At 41.0% G+C, this 26,421-nt stretch overlaps 2 protein-coding genes across 5 annotated transcripts; one reads left to right on the top strand and one right to left on the bottom strand.

Moving 5' to 3' along the window:
* Window positions 1–2,241: 2,241 nt before the first annotated feature.
* kcnj20 (potassium inwardly rectifying channel subfamily J member 20) lies at window positions 2,242–15,127 on the top strand. 3 transcript variants are annotated; one of them, XM_008284998.1, is made up of 5 exons: window positions 2,242–3,291; window positions 3,660–3,861; window positions 4,282–5,518; window positions 12,603–14,434; window positions 14,623–15,127. In XM_008284998.1, the coding sequence occupies exons 2-4, from the start codon at window positions 3,727–3,729 to the stop codon at window positions 12,965–12,967; spliced, it is 1,737 nt and encodes a 578-aa protein (XP_008283220.1). In that variant the 5' UTR covers window positions 2,242–3,291; window positions 3,660–3,726; the 3' UTR covers window positions 12,968–14,434; window positions 14,623–15,127. The 3 variants fall into 3 exon arrangements, with proteins under 3 accessions (XP_008283220.1, XP_008283219.1, XP_008283218.1); XM_008284997.1 differs by having other exon boundaries at window positions 2,242–3,861; window positions 12,603–14,423; window positions 14,646–15,127; XM_008284996.1 differs by having other exon boundaries at window positions 2,242–3,861.
* Window positions 15,128–15,211: 84 nt separating this feature from the next.
* On the bottom strand, window positions 15,212–25,924 carry zbtb32 (zinc finger and BTB domain containing 32). 2 transcript variants are annotated; one of them, XM_008284989.1, is made up of 5 exons: window positions 25,853–25,924; window positions 22,304–23,329; window positions 21,210–21,319; window positions 18,739–18,903; window positions 15,212–17,245 (listed from the first exon to the last, which is right to left on the bottom strand). In XM_008284989.1, exons 2-5 carry the CDS (start codon window positions 23,296–23,298, stop codon window positions 17,016–17,018), a joined length of 1,500 nt encoding a protein of 499 aa, XP_008283211.1. In that variant the 5' UTR covers window positions 23,299–23,329; window positions 25,853–25,924; the 3' UTR covers window positions 15,212–17,015. The 2 variants fall into 2 exon arrangements, with proteins under 2 accessions (XP_008283211.1, XP_008283212.1); XM_008284990.1 differs by having other exon boundaries at window positions 22,304–23,300; window positions 25,853–25,906.
* Window positions 25,925–26,421: the final 497 nt, after the last annotated feature.

Genomic DNA, 26,421 nt, shown 5'->3' with positions numbered 1-26,421 from the left:
ATGGTATGTATAGCTACAGTCTTTAAGAATCTGTACAACTAAATCCACCTCTAAACTTAAATCAAACACACTGTAACTCGCAAAAATGTCTAAAAAGATTCAGCGTTAACATATGAAAGCAGATGTATTTTCATATTATCTGTGCACTTTTCAGTGACAATAATACTGGTTGGTCAGAACTGCGTGGTTGCATGTGATTGAAAAACAGCAGAGAAACAGTTCAGGAAAAAAGTTCTGCCAGAAAAATAATATTTATTGGCAGTAAAATGAGGTCTATGGGTACATGTGTTGCCCTCTAAGAGGCTTCACTGTAGGTCTTGTAGAGGAGCCAGTCACTATGAGGCACCGCTTGGCACCACCCATGTTTATTTCAACACATCCTATTTCTTTTCTTGCACAGTTACTTTTCTATGTTGATTGAAAGGAAACTCCACCTTTGTTCCTCAGTATCATGTCAGCTTGGGTGTAGACTTGATCGAGTGCAATATAACGGACATATATATAAACGGATGTGGAGTTCAAAAGTTTGAAAGGAAGTCAAACAAAATATTTGAGCAGCTGAAAATGAATTATGAAAAACGTAGGATCCAGTGTTTTTGAAACTAGACACATATAAAACCCAATCCCAGTTGGCAGAGAACATTCCCGCAACACTCGCTGTTTTCAAGTGTTCCAATAAGGTGAAAAGTCAACCGAGACATTCAGAGAATATTTGATGTATGTTTTGTCCGGGCCACAGATTCAATTACATGACAACACAAGAAGAACGTTTTCAAACCAACATTCAAAAAATTAAGATGTTATGAAGTTCTCTGACAACAGAGCATCTTTTATAAAACATTTCTGTATTATCGTATATTAACAAAGGGGAATAATGTTGACTACAATGTTCTGAGGATGGTTTTGTGGATGTTGCTGATGTGACACTGTAAAGAACGTTCTTTTATAAAACATTATGTCTTTTTTACCCAATGTGCATTCTCAACACAACATTTGGAAAATATTTTAAGAATGTCTGGCATTAAGGTCTAACAATGTCTAAAAAAAAATAAACCGAAAAGCTTCCTGGAAACATTACTAGAATGTTAAAGAACTTTCTCAGAATGTTTTCAGAACAAAAATATTCTCAGCTCAGGTTTTTATCGGTTTGATCGATTATTGTACCCATTCAGCAATTTTCTGATTATCGGTACTGGGATTTTTAGAATTGATTTCTTAAAAAAAAAATTAATTGATTAAAATGTACTATTTTGGCTCTGACACTGAAAGATACATTTTTAAAAGGTGTCTTTTTAACTAAAAATATGTTAAATATACATAAAGGCAGTTAAATGAAGGTTAATGCCTTACTTTGTGTTATTCTTAATTTGACACTAAGATTTTTTTATTTTTTTGCAAATGTAAATCTGTTCCAAACATCAGTTATTGACCTCCTTTATTACAGATAATCAGTAATAATGTGAGCCCTAACGAAAACATTTTAGTCAAACCATAACCTGAGCTTCAATTTAATCTAACTTTAAACTGCATGTGCAGCACAAACTTGCTTAAGCACCCCTTTAATACTGTCATGACCAGTTTAACTCCCCCTACTGGCGTTTATCCAGCCTCGAAAGTGGGTCTTAAAAGCCTGGACCTGTCACTGACTGTTGCGGTTGTCTGTAGTAGAATTTGGGATTCATCCATCCATCCATTATCTATACACCGCTTTATCCTCTCTAGGGTCATGGGGGGGCTGGAGTCTATCCCAGCTGACTTAGGGTGAAGGTCACCAGTCTATCACAGGGCTACACTTAGAGACAGACAACCAAACACACTCACATTCACACCTACGGACAATTTAGAATCACCAATTAACCTCAACATGTTTTTGGACTGTGTGGGAAGAACCCGGAGAGAACCCACGCTGCACGGGGAGAACATGCAAACTCCAGGCAGAAAGATCCTGGTGCCCCCACCGGGACGCAACCTGGTGTCCTCCTTGCAGCCCAATTTGGGATTCAGGTTTTTTTATTTGAGAACCACAGTTAGAGTAATTTTATGTTGGCCAGAGAATGAGATGGTGCCAAACAAATACCTTAAACATTTAAACATTTCCAGCTGCTATACAAAAAAAGCGACTGTAAAGTAATTTTCTTACTCAATAGCTGCTTTTAAGCTACTTTGGTTAGCAGCTACTAATGACTGAGATATGTCCAAATGTCTTGCAAAACACATGCAGTCAAAGAGTTCCCCATGGGCCAATTTTTTCTTTTTCTTTTTAAATAAAAACTAAATTACTTTCTTCACATTCGTTTTCCTCTTGGGGCCATTCAAGGGACAGCAAAAACACTGGAAATTACATTGCCCATGAAAAGTCTATGAGGTAGTGCTGTAAATGTCCATTACCTCTGTTGAACTTTGTGAGTGTGAGATAAGGACAAGCTGTTCTTGGCAGGGGTAGTCAAAACACCAAGAGAGCTGTATCTAATCACCCCCATTTGCAGGAGATTGTTTTCTGTTCACTGTCTGTGTTTAAGAACCAGTGCTTCATGTTTTTAGTCCGTCACTTGTTAAGACGCTGCACTGTGGATTTGATTCTTTGCTGCACGTTAAACATTGCTTTGACTTGAGAGACGACTCTGTTGAAGCAGTTAGGACTCCACTGAATCATTTTCCTAACATCTGCTCAGCAGGTTCTCTCATTTAACCCCTGCCTTTTATCACTTATTCATGCTCCATCCCAGCTCGTGAGACAGGAGCTGAGATTATTCCAACACACGATATGATGATAAGGAGTAAACCAGTCCTGAGAAAATCTCTGAAGTGCCCCTGTGATGATAAGTTGGACCAATCAGCAGACTTTGTGCTTGCTTAATCATTAGTTACTCAGTCTAATCTTGCATTAGGACATTTCAAAACGTTCTTTTCCTGCTTATAAAAGTACTCCCACATGCAATATTTGCAAGGTTATAATGAATGTCACAGCCTTGTTCAGCCTTGTGCATTTTTTTACATGTTAGACATTAAATTGGGGTTAATTCCACTTTGTCCACGTTAATAGGTTTAGACAGCTGTGTACATATTCTATAACGCTCGTCTGCCCTACACTGCAGGAGGCATTGGCAGTACTGCTGAGGCAGCGGGATGATGCAGCTTAGCTCCAGCTGGAGAAGATATCCCCTCTAAAGCTTTTTCCCTTTGCGTTGGCTGCTTAGTGTTAGGTAAAGTATGCGGACTACGAACATTGCTTTAAAAGGAAATTTTTTGCGCCTCATCTTTGGCATGGAATGACACAGAGTGTGCCTTCAGGTTAGTCTGTTTCAAATATAATCTGGAAGTTGTTTTGTCTTTTCTTTTCTTTTTTTCACTGGGAGGAAAACAGCTGGAAATGTGTTTCACTGCGTGACAGTATTTGTTAAAAATGGCCTCAGCTCTGTGGCAACATTTCTTGGATATTTGTGACTATTTAAAAGTTCATTTTCTTGAGCTTGAATTTATGTTTAGAGCCCGCATTCTGCTCAGTGTGACATAGCCTACACTTGAAACCCAATAATAAGATCTAAATCATGTGTGAGGATCTTCTCTTATGTCCTCAGTGGAAGAACCGTGACATCCAAATGATCGTAATCATGCTGTGCTAGTGTTTATTGCCTTTGCACTTCTGTAATGTTTCCCAGAAGAGACTCTAGTTTGGAAAGCAGATCGTGCCCTAGATCCACTGGGACGACAGTGAGCGTGGGAACCATGGGACCCCCCGGGACTACCCAAGACGGGACAAGAGGACGGCGACCGTCTACTCCCTATCAAGCAAAATCTATCATGGTTGTCCATTCAACACCATCAGGGGAGAAAATGCAGTGCGAGAGCTATTTAATAAATGTAAGACAGTATGTATTTCCCTTGAATAATTGCTTTCCTTTGCAAAGTATGCTAAAATTCTATTGTACTATGTTTGGCAAATGTAAAACCAGAAATGACCAAATTACCACATGATGCTCTGGAGCTTTAGTCACACAGTCTGTTGTCTCACATTGGCTTAAATGTTAAGATTGAAAGTTTGTTTTGGACCTTACAAAAAGCTTTTTAGTCTATTTTGAAGCTGCTACGGAACTATCCATCACTGCAGTTCTCAGAAAACTTCCTTGCCAGGCCAATGTGCTTTGTTTCGTTTCTGGAACACACAAGTTATAAAAAGAAGTGATGTGCTGTACTCACTCAAGAGTGAACTCCAGGAAACTCTTTGAATGAGCAAAGCTGGGTGTTGCAAAAAAACAGCAATACGTCTTTTTCTTTTTCCAGACAGACGCAGACAGACCACTTCCTCTGCCAGACATCATGCCAGGGACTTTTCCTGAGCTTGCAACAGCAAAGCGACGCCACAAAAGTACAACAGACATCCCGTACCGGGGAAATGTGTGCTTGCTTCCGCCGTCACCTCTTGGTTTCACAGACACAGAGCAAAATTTCTTGCGCAGATGCTCATTAAGAGAGACCAAGAGTGTTTCACGCTCCCCCCGTCATGCCCTCAGCGTGCCCGACATGGGCTCTAACGGCCCCCTTAGGACCTTCAACAACAGTCCTATCCACAGCACCCCACTCTCACCAGCGCAAAGCAACATATCCAGTCCCGCCAGAGAGATAGAGAGGCTGGCCAAAGCCCGGAGTAAACTCCTGGAGAGTGAGAGCAACCAAACACCGACGCTTCCCCCAGAAACCAGGGAGCAACTTCGCTATGTCTCCAAGGATGGAAAGTGTCGCGTCAATCTGTGTCACATCTCTGAGAGGGGCCGCTTCCTGTCTGATATCTTTACCTCTTTTGTGGACCTCCAGTACCGCTGGTTCCTGTTTGTTTTCATGATGTGTTACATCACCACCTGGTTCTTGTTTGCCGGGCTCTACTTCTTTAATGCTTACTTTCGAGGTGATCTCGCACAAGAGCGACAGCTTAACACCTCTGAGGACCCCTTCGTAGACCAAACACCCTGCTACTTAGGTGTAAATGACTTTATCTCAGCTCTGCTCTTCTCGGTGGAGACACAACGCACTATTGGCTATGGCTCCCGCACTGTTTCTCCAACCTGCCACGAGGGTGTGCTGTTGGTTATGATCCAGTGCATTGTTGGGTCCATGATAGACGCCCTCATGGTGGGGTGCATGTTTGTTAAAATATCCCGCCCTAAGAAGCGAGCAGAGACACTTCTTTTTAGTCGCACTTGCGTGATTGCAAACCGAGATGACCAACTGTGTTTGATGTTCCGTCTGGGAGACCTGAGAGAAAGTCACATGGTGGACGCAAAGGTTCGTGCAAAGTTGATTAAGTCCCGCCAAACAGCTGAGGGCGAGTTCTTGCCCCTTGAGCAAACTGAAATCGATCTTGGCTATGAGACTGGATCAGACAGACTTTTCCTGGTGGAGCCTCAAGTCATACAGCATAACATCGACTCAAACAGTCCGCTGTGGGAACTGGGCCCGGAGCAGCTTAGACGCCAACAGTTTGAGATAATCGTCATCTTGGAGGGAATTGTTGAGGCGACAGGTGAGTAGTCCAACATAACAGCAACCAAACAAAGATACAGAGATATCACACAAGTAAAGTCAAGATTTCTGTGTTTTCTTTCATTCACTTTCACTTTCATCAGTGAGTTTTTCAACTACAGAAAGAGAAACTGAAACATTTTCCTGGGAAATGCATGCAGCGGTTTCTAACTGGTAATTTCTAGAGCTGTGGGAACCACAAGGGAGACAGTCTAAATCACCCTCATTGTTTTGTCTGGAGGCTCCCTTGGGCAAAACCTTTCGCAGAAAAACATCGATAAGATTTATCCTTACTTCCATCAGTGTTGCTATAGGGGCTACGTTGTACACGTACATGTACACTGTATGTGTACAAGCAGTCATTTGAATCCAATCCAATTATTGTGCTCCCTTGCTACCTTTTAACATGTCTAGTTAAGCACTAAATTATTCATACCCATTCATCTGAATTTGTATTTGACCAATACGTTTCTTGTGGCTGGTAACTACATAAACAAGTGACGGTAAGACGTTAAAAATGTTAGTAATGAAGTTGTCATCAGTTTCTGAGAAAGTACAGCTTTACCGTTACTAATACACAATAAAGCGAGAACAGCTGATGCAATAGTTCTCTGGCCAGCGGCTACTGAATATCAAGTGAAGACTGAAACAGCTGGTAGGGCTCGTCGCTGAGAGAGAATTGCACGTTGTGATTAGAGAGTCACATCCAAATGGTTTCATATGACAAAGTGAAAAATGTAGCCAAGAAGTAGGATGGGTTCCAAACTGTATAAAACCTCAAAGCACATGGCAAGATGACAAAAATGATAGCGGTCCCCACCAAGAGCGTCTTGATGAATGTGAGCAGTCCTGGCTGGTCTCCATGAACACAGACCACATAGAACTCCACTTGTCCAAGACAGACACACAAAAGTACAGCTGGGAAAATAAAAAGAAACTCACTGCTGATCGATTCTACGGTTGAATGAGATGAAAATGGTGCTGTTTGGACAAAGAGAAGTGGTTTTTGTACTAAGAAAGAAAGGAGAAGCATTCAACCTCAAGAACAACATCCCCACGGTCAAAAACAATGATGGGAATGTGATGCTTTGGGAAATTTTTTCAACCAGTGTAACAAACAGACCTGTGAACATAAAAAAGCATCGTGAGAATAAAGAACTACATTCCGATTGTGGAGGAAATGCAGGCATTCTGCAGAAACAAAAACAAAACAAAACAAAAAATGTGGGCAGCATTTGCAAGCTTCCAACAAGACAATGATGTGAATCATGCAGCCGAAGTGGTGAAGAAATGGTGAAGAGGAAACAATGAGGAGATGTTGGAGCTGCCCAGCCAGAGTCTAGATCTGAATCCATCCAGAATCTGTGGAGGAACTGAAGAGCAGAGTGATGGAGAGGAAGCCTTCAAGGTCAAAGATCTCAGGATGGACCTGCAGAAATACTGTTAGCAGCCAGAGCAACTGTCTGACTCATGTGGAGGCAAATAAAGGCAATAGATAGAAATAGTTTAAAATTATCATTAACATCTCGAAAACACCGGTGCGCATAGCTCACCACGCTAAGCGCCCCCTTCCCGCACCGGGAACTAGTCCTGGAGTCGGAGGGCCCGAGCTCGTATCCCGCTCGGGGCTTGTCACACTTTTGGTGCAGGGTGGCGCAGTTAGTAGCACTGTTGCCTCGCAGCAAGAAGGTTGTGGAGGCAGCGGAATTTTTCTGCGTGGAGTTTGCATGTTCTCCCCGTGCAGTGTGGCCCCCTCCATGTTCTCCGGCTTCCTCCCACACAGTCCAAAAACATGTTGAGGTTAATTGGTGATTCTAAATTGTCCATAGGAGTGAATGTGTGCTTGGTTGTCTGTCTCTAAGTGTAGCCCTGTGATAGACTGGTGACCTGTCCAGGGTGTCCCCTGCCTTCACCCTAAGTCGGCTGGGATAGACTCCAGCCCCCCGCGACCCTAGTGAGGATTAAGCGGTGTATAGATAATGGATGGATGGATCTCTAAAACAATGTCTCTCTGTCTTTTGTCACTTGTTAATGTCATTCCCAGCCAGAAGAAATACCTTTGTTTAAAAGATATATATTTTAATTCAAAATTTTGCATGGGTAATAGAAGCCTAACTGTACATGTAAAGACACATTCATGCATTTACTTTTTTGAAAGAAGGAAGTTAGCTGCCCCTTACTGTAGGAAAATGTAGGACATTACATGTATTGTCTAAAATCTTGACGTTACATTTTTCAGGCCAATGACTAAGTGGCTGGCATGCACTTAGCTGGAACATGTGTGTATTCTGTTTCTATTCAGGAATCCATGAGTCAGGGTGACGTGGAGTACCAAAGCATAACGATATTGGACAAAACACATAAAACAAATAGCTTGACATTTTTTGGGAACAAGCTTGTTTACTTTCTTGCTAGGAGACTTTACTTTGCGCAATACATATCTTAGGTGTCTCGTCCCACCGACAAAAGTAAGGACACAAACTCGATTCTTCACGTTTTCTGTCGAAGAAATGCTTCTAAGAAGGAATCCTCTCTTGTGTGTGACAAAAACACACCCCAAATTTACAACAGATCTTTCTAACCATCTACAACCCTCCTAAATGAACAAATAGACAGAAACCAGCTGCAGATGTGGAGCCGCAGAGAGAAAAAACAAAGCAGAGGAAGAGAGGGGTGAAGAAAGGAATGGCAGCGTCTTCACAACTTGATTTTAATAAAATATCTAAGTCTTTGCCTCATTAATTCAGATGTATAATATATATATTTTTTCTATTCTACTTCCGTTTGTGTTGTCGCCAATCAAAGCACGTGAAAGCGGCCTGTGTCTAAACAGGAGAACGCTATAATCAGCTGGCAAGATTTATCCACCGAAAACATTCCGATTGCTGTTTGTGAAAAGGTTTATGGTTAGATGTTTTTCTAGTTTCTGGAAAGAGAAGTTACTAGAACAGAGTGTTCAAAAAGCCAGTCGAAACAGGTTCTCCGCTGCTTCTCAACAACTGTCCAGAGTCCTAAAGGGGGCTGCCTTAATTATAGCCTCTTTTTATACAAACAGACTAATGTTTGCAAAATGAGACGCAGCACTCTCAAGTCACTCTGGGTGTTCAGAAAAGTTGGAAACTAAAGGCCTTTTCAAAGAAATTTGTGCAAACATTAGAGAAAAGCTGAAAAAAACAAACCACATCAACAATAAAACTGATAAATGTTTAAAAAAAATAAAACTGTCTTCTACTTAAACTGAAATGTAGATATAGAAAAGCATTTCAACAAAGCTTTGAGTCTATTTTTCTAAATTTTGACGACCAAGATTTTCGTTCTGACTGCAATTGCATATTGGTTCCATCTGCTATCCATCTCCTTGATTACTAATAATCAGTATCAGCTCTGAAAAAGTCTATAAGCTGACAAAGACATTAAAAAAAGAAAAAACTGTAAATGTTGGCACTTTGAGATGATTGTGTGTGTGTGTGTGTGTGTGTGTGTGTGTGTGTGTGTGTGTGCTGTATGTTTGTTGTACACGTTGCTGAATGCAAACCACAAAAAATCTTCAAAATTCAATGTAATCTTATTTCATGACCTCAACAATTGTGGTGCAAAAGTCTGCTGGTTTAGTAACAGAAGCATTTGTTCCTGATTTGGAAATTCGTGGTCACTTTTCTAAAATGTTGTAGTCTAGGATAGTTCTAAGTGTATCTTCGTGTGTGGCTCCCACAGTTTTGGATCATCAATGGACTTTTGTTTGATTTTCGTCTGGGACTGTGGAAGAGACTCCAAAAGCGTCATTGTGTGGTTTCTCATGGGGGGATTTTGAGGTTTGCTTTGGATCATTACAGCTTTCTGTTTTTCATGTGGTTTCTTGACCGACCGCATAGATATTTGTTTATTTAGATTTCTTTAATATACAACAGATGATCCACAAAACGCAAAATGCAGTGTTTAAATGATGATTTATTGCAGATGTTTTTTGGAAGAACCTGTATCACCCCTGTGAAAAAGGAATTGCACATTTTAGCCTAATAACTGGTTGGACCAACCTTGGCAGCAGCAACTGCGGTTAAATGTTGGCGGTAGCTTGTGGTCAGTCTTTTGCATCACCATGGAAGATTTTTTACCCACTTTTCTCTGTAAAATAGTTTGATTTTGGCCACATTAGATGGTTTTTGATTAGAAACTGTTTTTCCAAGGTCTTGCAACAGCATCTCAATTGGATTCAAGCCCACACTTGGATGCTCCAAAACCTTAATTTTGTTCTTTTTGATCCATTCAGAGGTGAAGTGTGTGCTTTAGGTCATTGTCTCTTGAGCATTACATCATGAATTCATGGGTGACTATCCTCCTGGAAATTTTTTTGATAGAGAGCAGACTTCATGACCTCATCAGTTGACAAGTCATTCAAGTCCTGTATAAGCAAAGCCATCACACTATCGTCACCATGCTTCACTGCCGGTGTGATGCCATTTGTTCTTATGAAATGCAGTGTTCACTTCACACCAGATGTGACAGGACACATGTCTTCCAACGAATTCCACCTTTGACTCATCAGCCCACAGGATGTCATTCCATCTTGAGGCTGTTTTTTGTGTCTTTCTTATTGTGGAATCATGGCCACTGACCTTAACTGAGGCAAGTGAGACATGCAGTTCTTCAGATGTTGGCCTGGGTTTTTTTGTGACTTTCATGATAAGATGTTGGTGGGTCAGCCATTCCTGAGAAAGTTCACAGCCGTGTCATTTCTTTCTCCATTTGTGAACAGTGACTCTCAATGTGGTTCACTGGAATCGCAGAGCCTTATCCATTCAGATAAAGGTCAGTGACTTTGCTCCACATCTGTTCTTAAACCTCTTTAGAACGTGGCTTCACGTGTAGCTTTTTGTCTGCTGCACTAAAGCAGACGTGCTCTATTTAAGTGATGTTTAGATTCAGCAAGCCTGGCAGTAAACATACGTGGGTGTTGCTGTTGAAACTGAACCCAATGATTAGTAGCGAAGGGGACAGTTACACGTCCCCTCAGGAAAGATGGCGCTGGACAGCATTTTCCATCCATCCATTATCTATACACCGCTTAATCCTCACTAGGGTCGTGGGGGGGCTGGAGTCTATCCCAGCTGACTTAGGGCGAAGGCAGGGGACACCCTGGACAGGTCACCAGTCTATCACAGGGCTACACTTAGAGACAGACAACCAAGCACACTCAATTGGACAATTTAGAATCACCAATTAACCTCAACATGTTTTTGGACGGGCTGCAAGGTGGCGCAGTTGGTAGCACTGTTGCCTCGCAGCAAGAAGGTTGCCGGTTCGCGTCCCGGTGGGGGCACCGGAATCTTTCTGCGTGGAGTTCTCCCCGTGCAGCGTGGGTTCTCTCCGGGTTCTCCGGCTTCCTCCCACACAGTCCAAAAACATGTTGAGGTTAATTGGTGATTGTAAATTGTCCGTAGGTGTGAATGTGAGTGTGCTTGGTTGTCTGTCTCTAAGTGTGGCCCTGCGATGGACGGGCGACCTGTCCAGGGTGTTTCCTGCCTTCGCCCTAAGTCGGCTGGGTTAGGCTCTAGCCCCCCCGCGACCCTAATGAGGATTACGCGGTGTATAGAAAATGGATGGATGGATGTATTTGGACTGTGTGGGAGGAAGCCGGAGAACCCGGAGAGAACCCATGCTGCACGAGGAGAACATGCAAAAAATTCCGGTGCCCCCACCGGGACGCGAACCGGCAACCTTCTTGCTGCGAGGCAATAGTGCTACCAACTGCTCCACCCTGCAGCTGGACAGCATTTTTCCTTCATTAAATGAAATTATCATTTAAAAACTGCATTTTGTATTTTCTTGGCTTATCTTTATCTTATATTAAAACTAGAAACATTAAAGATGAGACAAATATGCAAACATATACTTTTCCACAGCACCATAATTTCTAATGAATTCATGAAGCTCTGAGACGTTACAAGTGATAAACAAGCACCCAAATGTTAACACGTGCATGTATCTCCATTTAAGGCCAGGGAGGAAAACCAAGTTCCCAAACATACAGTACGATGTTCTGACTCAAGCCGCGGTTGTACAAACATTAGATGAGTTGTTTCATCTCTGCCAGGGTTCCAATTAACCTCACATAAATCTGGCTTTGTATTGAAACAGCATGACCGAGGCTTCTGGGGAATATGGAATTTGTGAGGAAACCTGTGGGAGACTTTACTGTAAGTAGTGCAGATTAAAAGATGAGGTCCCCCCATTGTTCCCTGTTTGTTTTTTAAGTTAGATTTGTAGATCTTGTTAATTGATGTCCTGAGCAACATTTACTGTAACAGTTGATTTCGACATTGTTGTGAGTAAAAAAAAACACTTCTTCTCTAGAATGCGTCACTCATGATGACACAGTTTGATGTATTCTCCAGTAAACTCCATGAGTTATTACGGATGACGAAAAAAACAAACAAACAAAAAAAAAAAACACCCAAAAAATTACAACCTTTAAATGGTATAAATGTGACAACTTAAAATAGAAGTTTCTGTTTCAAGGACTGTTTATGCCGCCTTTAGGAAAGAAATATAAATGCTTAATGATATTGCAAGACTGAGTATTGTGGGGAAAGCAAACCAAACACATAGTCAGGGAATGTTTTGCAGATTTATTCAGTGTAAACAACAGACACTAGTTAGAGATGGAAGCATGAAATACACAGTACAGACAGTAGATGTCATTTTGAGGAGAACCACTGAAGCACCACCCTGCTCTTGCATCAGGCTTTTAGGTGCGGTTGCTTTCACGCAGTCCTTTTTCTCTGGAAACCAGCTTGACGTTTCTGAGATACACTGCAGATAATAAAATGAGTCATGATTCAGTTCCATTTAGCTGCTTCAGTTTCAGTGTGCATGCTGGGTAAAAAAAAACAAAAAACAAAACTGTCAATAATGTCAATATTGAGCATGTGTCTCCTGTTGTGATCAGAAAGCTGTTGTGTTCAGTTCTGTAAGTTCTGCACAAATGTGGAGAATCAAACAGTGGCATCATGTGGCGAAGGATGTGTACTTCGCTCCTGAAAATAGTGACTCTAACTCTTCCTTCCATCTCCTCATGTCAAACACAGGTATGATGTGCCAAGCCAAAACATCTTACATCGAAACAGAGATCGAGTGGGGCGCTCGCTTTGAACCCTGCATGACGCTGGAGAAAGGTTCGTTCAGAGTGGACCTGCGTCGGTTCCACACCACTTACCAGGTGCCACTGCCTCACTGCAGTGCCAGCCAGGCCAACCAGCTACTCACTCTGTCGGACCATAAGCTCCAAAGCCAAAAATCCGGCCGAGACTGGGAAACCTGGACCGAAGGAACGACGGAAGACGACAAATCCAAGCAGCCGCCTCACGGAGGATTCATTATTGATAACATTCAGGAGGAGAGGATGTCTGAAACGAATGAAAGCGAAGGGAGTGCAGAAAAAAGCATGCCGTAGCGAGAGCGTCTGAAGGACATTTTGCACTTTTTGTATTGGCTTGTACGGTAAATTATTTATCAGTGAGAAGCTCGTGGATGGGCCTTTTGACACCGATGCAACAGCAGTGTAAATTACACAATCATCCCCAAATATTGCAACAACTCCAGTAACTTTCCTAGTCTAGCACTGTGTGCAGTTTTACTGGTGAATGCTGGCAGATTTACTCCAAATTGTGAGTAATTTTTTAAAAACAATACACCAACTCACAGCATGAGTCATCTTGGAGCACCAATTCAATTCTAGAGAAAAAGCCAATAAATCTAATCCCTTTTAGGCAAGAAAACTTAACAGGAAGAAACCACCCGTAGAACCAAGCTCAGCGAGGGCGGCGATCTGCCTCGACTGGTTGGGGTGAGGGTGAAGCAGAGAGACAAACAATGCACAAGAGAGCAGTTGACACTGGAGATGTTGGTGAGGTCATAGATACACTGAGAGTGAAGCAGAGTGGTGATCAGTGCAAGTCTGGGCCTAAAGGAGCAGAACTCAGGAATGGTTCAGGACCACAGGAGCAGCCCGAACCAGAAGCTTAATCAAAAACAGGACGCTTAAGCCTCCCCAGCTCGTTCCACAGTAGAAGGTTCTGCTTCCAATTCTGCTCTTGGAATCTCAAAGAACCACAAGTAAGCCTGCAATTAAAGCAAAGTGCTCTATTAGGATGCTATGCTACTTAGTCACTAAACACTTTGCATGTAAAGGGGAGGATTCTATTCTGGATTTTACAAGGAGCCAATGTAAAGGTGCTAACATAGTAAAAAAAAAAACAAAAAAACCTCTTTTTTCCAGTCAGCTAGTTGGAAAAACTGACTGAGCCTTCAATGTTTCCAGCTGACTTGTTTAATACACTAGAATCCTCTAAAAGGATCGGCATTCAACATGAACCTGAGGCCTCCACACAGTACCGTGCTACATATACTGAGGCTGAAAGATAAGCTGATGATCTGTAGCTGAAGACATGTGGATCAGTAAACAAATGTATTTACGTCATTGTGTTAAAGTGAGCAGATAGTTAATGTGTTATTTGAGGGGATAAACAAAAATCATTCATTCTAGCATGAGCCAGTGACAAGTTGTTTGGTGTTCTGAAAACACAAAACTAGCTGTGGATTGTTGTAGAACCTTTATAGTTTGTTCATGATGTGCTGGCCTTGGAAACAACAGTCCTTTTGCACTGCTGCTGATGTTTGATCAGTGAATCTGAGACACTCACAGCACGTAAATACACAGGTCAGTCCATCCAGAACAGTTTTGCGAATGAGTTTTCGATTGAGGAAAGGATTTTTAAAAAAAAGACGCTACAAACTGGATACGTTGATTTCAGAGCGTACAAAATGGTTTGCTGCTTCGGTTTTAGGGTCCTGGTGTTGGTCCATGCTGTCAAGGTCTACTGGGACACATGGGTAGATGTTTATAGTACATAGATCAGGGGTGTCGACATCCGGTCCTCGAGGGCCGCAATCCTGCATGTTTTAGATGTTTCCATCTTCCAACACACCTGATTCAAATGATCAGGATCGTTATCAGACTTCTGCAGAGCTTGATGATGAGCTGATCATTTGAATCAGGTGTGTTGGAAGAGGGAAACATCTAGAACATGCAGGATTGTGGCCCTCGAGGACGGCAGTTCGACACCCCTGACATAGATAAACCATCTTGGTAGTGATATTAGTGCCTTTGCCTACTATGATGCATCAACATGTTATCTTTGAGATGCCGGATGATTGCATCAGTGAAGCTCCCAGCGCACAAACCAGAAATCCCAAAATAGTGATTGCTCATATCATCCATAGATGAAGCTTTATATGCGCCACGATGCACATTCACACACAAAGACACAGAGTCGAGTTTCCGTCACTTCAGAAGGCATAACTTTGAACTGCTACCTGTCTAACCCTGACCATAAGCTTTGGAGATTTTATTTTATGTCCCTCAAAATGATGATGAATCTTCACAATGTGACTGTGCAAACACATTTATGTAATCACACTATTACATTTTCTCGTGCAAATAAAGGGCCTTTAGAGAGGAATACCAGTAAGCTCCGTCCTTCATAAAAAGGAAATTAAATCAGCTCAAGCTAAGACTGTAGTTTGTTCCACCAGTAAAGCCATAACAAAAAAACCCCTCTGTGTTTTTGTATGATTTAAGAATAAAAAGCCTCCTGTTCGGTATCTGCACAAATGACCACGAGAACTGCCAGGTAGCTGCTTGTAAGCTTGTTTATTTGATGCATTAGTCGTCTCTAAGACAAGACATACCGATCCATTAAAGCCTATAAATGAGAAATGATTAAAACATTTGTTTTCTCACCCATAAAAATCAAGACAATGCTGTACAAATCCAGAGATGTCTTTCAGTGGAAACAGGCCCGAAAGCTGTACAGAGAGCTCCTCCAGGAAGCAACGGTCATTGTCACAGACTGCAAACGTCATTTAACTTGCTTTAACAGAGCTATGTCAGCTGCTAAACACCACTCGGTAATGCTTTTAAGACACATGTTTTTCCAGTATGTCCATGCCTTTGTAGTTTTAGCATCAGTGACTGACAATGCAGAATATCTGCAAATGGAAGGAAAAGAAAGCAGTGGATAATTGTCACTAGCTAGACTATAAAAAGTGTTTAATTTAACTTTTTAAAGTCTTTAATTGATCATTTAAAAAAAAAAAAAGACTTTAAAAAGCCGTAACTGAAAAACCATAAAATTTCCATTTTTGAAGAAATTTGAAAGTGACATGAAAAGACATGTACGTATTAGCAAGTTTATTTTATTTTATTATTTATTTGTTTATTACTGTAAATATAAAATGTATTTCTAAAATGAAATACAATTAGTAATATTAACAAAATGTTGTACATGCAGAGAATCCAGAAGTCTACTAGTCTATCTAACTATATATATAACTAGCTAATATATAAAAGCAATAAATATATATAGTAAAACATATATATAACAATAAAAAGCCAAAAAAATATGCAGGTTGTCATGTAAAATGAAGGCAGGAAAATGTATTTTAATGATTCCATTATTTTAAATGGGGATTATTTTTTTCAGTCGTTTTTAAATTTAAAAAAAAATTATTATTATTATTATTTTTTTTTTGTAGACACATATAGCTGCAAAAGCTCCATTTTTCTCTTCACACTCCGTTTGGCCAAATTAATGAGCTGTCAAGTGACATCTTTGGTAAAGTTTTGCCCTTTTTTAACTTCACAGTGTTTTCACTTGTGGGATTTTTCTCTTAAGCAGAGCCACCGCTCAAAGTTAACCGACTTTGGAGGAATCTCCTTTCTGCAGAAACTAAAGCAAACTTACTGTTTAAAGGATTAAATAAATACATCATTGAAATGCTAATGCACCATGATACATATGGATATGAGATTCCTTTTTTTTTTTTTTCTTCCCCCGGACAGATTCTGATTAACAGAAAACCTAAACTTCTCTTTTGTCCCGCTGCAAATGTAATAGTGCAGTCACTGGTCCCCATTGCACTTTTGAGCACTAATGCAGAAAAAAAAACCCAAGTTGTTTATTACAGTGGCTGTCCTCAGGAGGGCGCTATAAACCAGGGTCAACGCTGCAAAGCCTACACAAGGAGTCAAGAAATTCTGAAAGTAAGAGGGAAAATTCCTGCGTCATTCGATGAGGATAATCTGTTGATGTGGCTTTTTGATAGAATAGATGATACACTTTCAATACCTTTTCTGACATGTTATTGGAAATTAGTGCTGCACTTGTCTGTTCTGTACCTGAGAATGTCAACACAGAACAGTTTCAGTATGTGTAGAAGTTACTGCTACGCCTCAGTTTGTGCTCATGTGTTATTGTTACCTCAAACTGTGTTGTTCAATGGCTTTCTGGGTTTTTCAGTCATTATCAGGAATTAACGCTTAAACAAACAAAACAAAACAAAATGTTCACCACGGTGTTACTAATGACAAGACATGAGAGGCACAAACAGGAGCTTCCGCTATGAGAACTTGGTAAAGATGAAGGCTTCAGATCCGGAGCTCAGATGTGGGAGATGTACAGGTAGGTGCTGTTGATGCTCCAGTCGGGGGGGAAGTCCTGCACTGCGTGGGTCTTGACGTGTCTCTGCATGGCTACCAGGCTGCTGCAGAACTCCAGGCACACCGTGCACCGGTAGGGCGCCGCGCCGCCGTGAGTCCGCAGGTGCTTGATCATGGCTGAGTAGTCCCGCGAACGCTGACCACAGATGCGACACTCGAAGGGTTTCTCCCCTTGAAGTGGAGAGAACAGGGGCACAGGAAGCAACAAGAAAGGTGTGTTTACTTGTGAAAGGGTCCCTAAAACCATATTCACCGCCAAGTTCGAGCATTGGCTCGTTAAATATGCATAGTTTAATATTTCGTCAGGGGCCAAAATGGAAAAACCCCAAACTCAGATGCTATGCAGCCGTATTATTTAGCTGCAGTTTTCCTTTTCAGATATGAATTCTGTAAATGAGTGAAATGACATAAACTGGGCCACTTTCATGCAAATCATGCAGCTCTGCACAACTTGCATTTATGTTCCACTGAGTCAGTTTTCCTCTATGATTGGAAGTCAGCGTAGCAAAAACCAAAACTCGTAAACGTGCATCAACTGTCACACTGAACAAAACTTACATTTATAAAAGTAATTAATTAGGCAATTGAAACTCAACAGCAAATCCTCTCAAGCAACAACCTTCGAACATCTGACAGTCTGAGAAAATGTACTGTAACATCTATTATAAAAGGGTTTAGCACCTTTAAGTTTTCTGACAGATTAATATTCAAGTTTTAGATGTAAAATTGCTCGTAAACGTAGAATAAATTTAGGTTGAGGGATGAGGACTTATCTTTAAAACTGTGGCCTATTTAGAGGCCTATGTTTAGCCCTAATCTGTGGTTGAGCACATTGTGTGCTTTAGATGAAACGTACACGGCAGCGTTTTACCCACAAGTTTACATTGTTTGCACTCGACAATGCAGATAAAATGCCGGACACCAGTAATCTACAGTGGAAATTTCTGATGAAGCTTTTGCCAAAGTTCCTGCGTGCTAATAAAGCTGCGAGGACGCACTTGTGCACTGCTGCACAGCACTAGTATCCGGACGTGATGTTCGCTGTTGATCGATAGATTTTCTGTCTCACTCGAGTTTCAACTCTTCAACTTTCAATAGTCAATATGTTAACCTTTAAAGTGTTGCGTAGTGAGAAACTGTCAGCTTTCTGGATGATGGTTACGTTTTTAAAAACAGTCAGCAGGAATGCAAAGCAGAAATACTTGGTGATAAATGGTTTCGATCATTCAGAAGTGCTGACACACTCCTGCAAAAGCCTTTAAAGAAAGAGTGTTTTGTCAAACATCTGTTTAAGAAGGAAGACATTTTCTTTTTCGTCATGCAGACCATCTGTCTCTGACTTGCTGCTATTATTACTTTTCAGCACTGACCTTTAAAACTCACTTTTTAGTCGATGGCCCTTGCAACTTTCTTTACACTTAATTTGTACTTATTTTATATAAATATATATCATATTTTTTCCCAAAATGTATTAGCCGTCACTGTGTGTCGGCCTCGTCCTGGACCCCAGCACGTGATGTCTAACCAGCACCATAAGTCACGTAGCTAAAGTTTAGATTTAGAAAATAGAACTTACAGTTATCTCTGTTCGTATGACTAATCTTAGTGAAATGTGAACGTGTCAAATGTCAAGTTTGACGCTGCAGATTAAACTGCGAGCCTACCGGTGTGAACGCGGTGGTGCGTGTCCAGCTGATGCTTCAGACTGAACTTCTTGGGACAGTGTTGGCACTGGTAGGGTTTTTCTCCTCTGGGGTCACCTCTGGTCTCGGATTCGCGCTGAACCGCATCTCCTCTTCCGCAGAAGCGACACCCTGCGCAGGCTTTACCTGTGAAAAAACAGCACCGAAAACATGAGGGAAAACAAGTGAAGGTGTGAATCCTGTGGCAAACAGGGTGGCATGGCTGCTCACGAAACCACCATGTTGGGTACAATGCGGTTCAGTTAGTGAAATAGCCAGCCAGTTGAATTCATATTTACTTCATATTTCTACCTAAAACAGTAACAAATTCACATTTAGTTCTGCGTTTTTGTGTTTTTTTCTTTACCTCCTATTATAAATGTTTTACCACTGGAACTGAGATCTACACGTCACCAGCATATTGCGTATTAAGACTGGATAAAGACGGATCTGCAGCTACGAGATGATTAATCTAAAATTTGGATGAAATAAAAAAAGATAAAATCAATGAAAATGAAAATGAAAAAAAAAAAACACAACAACATTTGCTCATAGGGGATGAAGGGAATCTTTGCATTTATTGGGGCTTTTTTATGTTTATTTTTATAACATTACATCTTTAGTCCAAAACTAATCTAAATGAATATTATTGTATCTTAGCAATAATATCTAAATTAGTTAAGTTAGGCTCCGTGATGAATAATAATGAAGGGTCTTAGCTACGTTACTACATCAGTAGATTAATCTGCATAAATAATGACACTGTAGGTTTTAAGCCTTAATATGTGTTCTGGTCAGGCGAGGTCGTATTTTATATATTGTGATTGGTTAAGTTAAGGTTTTAATGCATAATATGTAAATGAGTCTGGTAAAATCACATCATAAATAACACTGTAGAGTCTTAACCCAAATATTTAACTTGTAAATTCATCATGCAGAACCTATTTGTTTTTTTTCTTTTCATCCCACTGCAATGGCTGTTGTTTTAAATGTTCTACATGAAAAACAACGATTTGATTTGAATTAATCAATTAAACAGGACATTAAACGGCAAATGATTTTTTCATTGATGAGTCCTTTTAAAGTTTTTTGTATCACTACAGACTCTGTGAACTTGTGACAGGAATTTTTCACTCTATTTTTTTTTCCTCACCGCTTTACATATCAAATCTTTAAGTCGACTGAAATGAAAATTGAAATAACAAGCAGCTGCTTAATTGATCGTGTGTGATATTGTGGTTTTTACAGTCGTGCTAAAGCTCTCGTTAGCAGTGACTCCCCGAGCTTCTCGACCTGAACAGTTTGTAACGAGAGCTTTTATAAGATATATTAGTGCAACATTTTGTGTTTCAGAGACAGAGGTCTATTTGTGGCCAGCATCCTGTTGCAAGACAATAAATTCAGTTTGTAGAAACCGACTTTCCTGTCACTCTGCATGCATGTCTCCTCTAAAAAAAAAATGACAAAGGTGTGAGCTTGAGGTTAAGGCAGCAACAATGAAACTTTTTCTACACCTTATATTTTTTAGGGTCTCTCAAGTGAAAACAGGCCTCGCAGTATAGACAGGATGCTGAAACAAGAAGGGGGGAGTACTGTAGTGGGGGGAAATTGAGACAATAAACCACAACAATTGAACACTTACCACTCTAAACACAACCTCCTGAGACCTGTTGCCATGAACAAGTTTCCTGTCCAATATATTGCTTCACGTTTCACTTTCAAACACCAAACACCTTGAAATGCTTAGATTTTTGTGCAGGTAGGAATTCTTGGGTTGCTTGTTTGCTTGATGCAAAAAAACCCTCCCTGAAAATCACATTCGCTGTCGCACAAACCCAAATCTAAAACTATACATGAAATGAAGAAACGAGGGTCGGACAAGAACACATATAGCAACAGTGAGTGCAGATTTTCAGAAAGCAATTGGACAGTTTTATCAGCGTTACCACGGCCTCATCTGCTGCAGTATTAACATCATGTTCCAGAGATGTTCAAAATCAGATAAAAAATGTTTATCAGCTTGATTTTACACTTACACACTGCGCACACATAGACGCACAACCTGTTAGTGAAGCTGTTTTTTTTTGTTCCTTACATTTATATGAGCAGAATTTATGATAATAAATCAATATGTTTGACTTTTTTGGTATAGGACAAACCGCTGCTGTGATGCAGTACATACTGTATGCGTGTATCTAGCTGTATCTAGTAACCACACTACAGCTCCTGCTGCACCATGCTTTCAAAACCACAACTCTCTTTATCACTTTCCATTGCGTAGCTACGTAGCTGGAGTCTGCCGAGGCAAGGGGTCATGACAAGAACTGTGCTGCTATCTTGTTAAATTGATCTTTTCTGCACAGGATAACCACCTCTGCAGCCGTCGTCATACTGTATAGTCATAATAGTATTAAAACAATCATATTTTCTGTTTCTATTAATCACATCATTACCTAATTGTGTGGAGGCTGACTCCCGCAGCACTGGATCATCGAGGAGAGCTGCACTGCAGTGCTGGCAGCCTTTAACTCTCTCTGTGCTGGCTTTGGCCGCTTCAGGGTAACTGAAAAAGACATTTTCTGATGCAACAGTTGCACAAAAAAAAAATGCACCTAAGCTCTCATATGTGTGGCAAAGACATACATCACTCCAGAAATATAAAGAAAGGAAATGTCATCACATACGAACTGCCAGTCTGCATATGTTGTACAGCATTATCATATATTACATCTTTAAACACCCTTTTCCTTCCTCTCCGCTTCCAACCACAAGATATGTATAGCGCTCGCACACATTTAAATTTGAGAAAATGTTACAGTAGGTAACAGGATAACAGAGGATACTGAAAAATAGCTACTTTTTTCCCCCCACAAAGACACATAAAAGTTATTTCTTGTGGTACAGACATGACCAGACTAAACACTGAAAGCATGTTTCAGTGGGTGGAAAATCTTGAAAACTGCAAAGGAGGGGAGAAATTTAGGGGGCTCCCCTTTATATGTGCTGCTATTCTGTGTGGAACACGGTCTAATGCGTGCCTAGAATTAGGTAAATCACAGAAAAACAAAGTCAAGTAGGTTTTCACACTTATTACCACAGAAGACTGTGGTAAATTCAGTCGCAATTAGAGCAAAATCTTCTTTCAATGCAAGTTTAAAAAAAATATATATAATAAATAAATCACAAAAAAAAGCCTTAAAATCTATATTTAGATTAGTTGGAAAACGAACTTGTGCATCTTTTTGTGCTTTGGAGGTTAATGGTTTCTTAAGAAAGCGGTTGGTAGACTTGGACTGGCAGGGAAGGGTTAACAGGTGAAACTGATCTGGAAAGTGAAGGAGGCTCGATCACACACACACACACACACACACACACACACACACGTCTACCCGAGCAGCGGCAGTGAGTCAGGTATGGTAGCTGTCGCAAAGGAACAACTGAGCTAATTAGGGGATTCTGAATGACTGTGAGAGGAAAAAAACATGGAGACAATGACTGAGAGTGAAAAACCAAAGTTTCCAAAATCATATCCAAAGTTGTGTCTTACCTTGGCTCACCAGTTTGAACGCTTGTCCCGGTGAACACTCTCTGGTTGGGCCTTTTTCTCTTCAGCAGGCCTTGTTTGATGATGCTGCCCATCCGTGTAGATCCGGCGTAAAGGTTTTGCGTATAACGGGGATGAAAGCCTGAGTAGCCCATTACAGAGTTCTGACCTGGGGTTTGGAAATGGGGACCCAGTAGGGGCAACATGTGGGGAGTGGAGAGGGAGAATGGGTACGGTACTGAGGACTGATTCGGGGACGGAAGTGGGTGAGCTGCGATGAGGTTTGAGTAGTTTTGTGCTATTCGTCTCAACGTAGTCACCGAGTCCCACATGTTTGCAGAGAAAGTCCAGGGAGGAGAGAAAGAGGAGCTGCTAGAGGTCGGCCTGCTTATAACGCTGTCTCTGGTGTACGACGTTGGGGACAATCTGGGCTTCCTTCTAGGGGATTGTGGACTGTTGTGGTTTTTATCAGAATCGGGAGGGTTGTCCACGGCTGCCTGTGCTTTCTCTACTGGGGAACATGTCTCTTGGAGTTTGTCTTCATGAACTGGACGTTTCATTTGATCTCTCTCCTCCTTCTCTTCTTTGACATCTGTGTTCTCCCCGCTTTCGTCCTCCTCCCCGGCTTTGTAGTCGAGAGCATCCAGTCGCTTCCGGCACTGGTCTTCCAGCAGCTGCATCTCCAGCAGCCGAGCAGCTCTGAGCAGAAGCCGCAGATCATCCGGGGACACCTCCAGGGATTCGGTGTAGGTGAAGTCCAGGACTTGCTGGAAGGTGTGGGGCGAGAAATACTCCAGAGCGCAGTGCACCGGGCTGTCGACGTCTCCGTGGGCTAGCTGCTGTGCCAACGTTCTGCTTGCACAGGCGAGAACTAACCGATGAGCCCTGAAAGTCTGACTCTTTACCGAGATGATGGCATCGCAGAGTGTCCCGGAGCGGCGCAAGGCATCGGCCTGCTGCAGGAAGTGGAAGTATTGGGTGTTGTCGATTCGGATCATTTCTGAAGTATGTAGAAATATGATTATTGGTCTGAGAAAAGAAAGTTAACAAACAAGATCCTGTCAGATTACGCCCACGCTGCGGTACAATCAGTTCCATTTAAATGGCTATTACGCAACACTTCTAGAAACTTGGAAAGATGGAAAAGAAGCAACTCAACAATAGATATTTGACTTGTGATTGACAGATAATGCATTTTTACTGCGGTTTGTATAGTTGTTTTTTTCTCTCCATCCTTTCCATGCAACATTGCTTGCAGTGAGAACTGAGGGGGCAGAATGTATCTGAGGTGGTTCACACTTTTTAAACACATTAGAAAAAATTTCCTTCATCACAATTGAACAAATGCACAAAAAGTCTCGGTGGTGTGTGGAAATGCGCCCCGCTATGTGACGGCTTTGATATTCGGAGCTCGCATACACACTCTAAAAGCCACAAAGCCCTAACAGTATATGAAACCATGACTAATGACTGTACACGCAAGTAAACATGAGTAAAGTTTGAACATCAACAACAATAAGACTGTATTTGGGTGCAATAAACATCAAAGGCGAGAGCGCGCAGGGGGTGGAATATGCAAATATCTAAGCATGTAGCAGAAATATTTGGAATTTTACGTGTAAAATTGAGAATACATGGACGAAAATGCCGCGGCGGTGCATTTGAAACTACCGGATGCCTGGGAGGTTGTCGACTTCACACAGTTTGAAGTCTATAATGAACTTTTATGATTATACAGTGTGCGGTCGGTTTCTGCAGCGCAGGTCACAAGTGCTGTGAGCTATTACAGAGGGTTGTCGTTGTGCGTGTGTGTGTGTGTGTGTGTGTGTGTGTGTGTGCAATTGCAAACCCATTCTGATGGTGACTGTAAATGGAAAGTAGATGTGAAACGAAATGACATTTAGTTGTCTCATTACTGGAATAAACGAGAAAAAAAAAAGTGCATACGATGTTTTGCACGCTTTCAAAATCTCTCTTCGTCGCTCTGTTGATATTTAAATTAGTTTAATTAAGTGAGTTTAAAATTTTGCATCGAAATTAGAAATGACCGTAAAACAATTTCCCAATATTGCATTTAAAATGACAACAAACTGCAATGTTTTCCAAAGACATTTTAGCACGTTGTATCTGTAGCCTTTGAAAAGTTTTATTTTTGCGGATGTATTACATGTAGGTGGTACGACATGCAGCACTGAGAGTGAAAGTAACAGTAGGGCAAGTCATTGTCAAAAGTACAAAGTTTCTTAGATTTACAGTATGACGGGGGTCAGTCCGCCAGCTAAAGGTTGCACTTTAGTTTTATAATGTTAAAAATATAACGTCACCACACAATAAAACAAAACGCTGCGTGAACGGTGTTCAGAGAAGGAATTATCGAGCACCAAGTTAATCATCTGCATACGTGGATATAAAGCAGCACCCGTTTTAGTCACTGCGACATTTACGGCTAACCTTTTGATATCTTCATCAGCTTTCTTTTATTATCCATATGTACATCCAGTGATAAATACAAATTCATCAAGTGATTTTTAATAAAGAATGTCAAATTAAAATTGCTTTTGTACATTTTTTTTGGCATTTTGTATAACGATCTTTTTAATCGTGTGAATTTCGGCTGAATAAACGGCAACAACATAAATGTGTTTATTGTGTAGAATAATGTATTATTAATATTTTTTTTAGCAGTTGGAGATGCAAAAAAATTGGTAATTAGGTGGGTTGGTCCATAAAGGAGTCACTATTATATGTCACGCTATTTTTAGTTAGAGGAGCATTTATATGGTTAAAATATAGAATATATTTTCTGCTTATATATACATAGTCCATAAAATAATGTTGCTTTCAAAACCTTTAGTGTAAGTTAAGCGCCAAGTCTTTGTCTTCAACTTTTTATTACGTTCTATTTTCAAATACAGTGACTGTCTTTCTGTTCATGTTGCACCGAGTGCTGTCATTTTTATTTTTATTTTTTTAATTATACGTTGAAGTATCTCCAGAGGCTGCTGGCCTGTAAATATATACATTAAAATAAATACATAAATAAATAAAATACTGTATTTTGTTTAGCTAAGCTTTGTGCTCCTAACTAACCTCGTCTGACACTTTTTGACACCATAAGAGTACGTGTGATTTTGTAGTGAACCGGCTTGCACAATAATCAATTCGCCCTGCTGCAGCTCAAAACAACAATGTGCAGAGTTGTGACATAGTTAGCAAGGCTTTGAGCTCCTTTCAGCCACAGTAGAATCTCACACGGGGGGAAAAACCATGCATGCATGTCAGATTTACACATCCTTTGACAGGACATGAACTTACACTCAGCCTCCTCACAGCTCACATGAATAGGACTACAGACACAGGAGAGAAGCCTGCTTTGAAAGACTCCGTGGGCTTAAGGAACATCAGTAGCAGAGTACGAGAGATTGTGTTTACACCAGATCACAGAAACGCCGCTAAAAAAGACCAAAGATGAGCAGTGTTAAGGTGGATCTGCATGTGGTTTCGAGTCTCGGAAACTTAACAAGCAGCGAGCTGCATGAATGAGACACTTACCGGGCGTTTAGTGTGAAGTCTCCCTGGAGAACGATGAGCTACCTTGCATCATGACTGCGAAGTGACTAGTAAAGTGACATGTCTGTCAGGGCATAGGTTATGCTGTGGGCCAGGGTGGTTTCCTCTTCTGTCTCTAAGGTCCCTCCTCTTCAAGTTAACTCTCTCATTGGTGCATTGATTACAGGGCTTGCTTTTTGTGATTAAGAAAAAAAGAAGTAAACCAATTCTTCTTGTTTTATTGTTCTTAAAGCATAGAGGAAGTTTTACGGTTTCTGTACTTCGTGTCTCGTGTTGTTGTTGCATGCAAAACCACAAACTAAACAACTGTGATAACACTTTCTGGAACAAAAAGTGTGATTGAGAAAGAGGGAGAAAAACGAGGACAGCGGTTTGGTGGATATTCGCGTGCCTCACTGATGCTGCGTACCTGTACATGCTGTACATGATTTCCTCCCCTCCAGCGTCACTCGCTGGTCACTACATTAATAGCCTGCTCTGTGCTGAGACAAAAACCACTTCAAAGACACTGATCTGTGACAGGAAGCAAAGAGGCCAAAGCCCAGTGGTAC

This window comes from Stegastes partitus, unplaced genomic scaffold (genome assembly GCF_000690725.1).
Source record: "Stegastes partitus isolate 25-593 unplaced genomic scaffold, Stegastes_partitus-1.0.2 Scaffold383, whole genome shotgun sequence".
Classification (NCBI taxonomy): Eukaryota; Metazoa; Chordata; class Actinopteri; family Pomacentridae; genus Stegastes; species Stegastes partitus.
The sequence above is the reverse complement of the archived record's forward strand: the minus strand, read 5'-3'. Positions and strand labels throughout refer to the sequence as shown.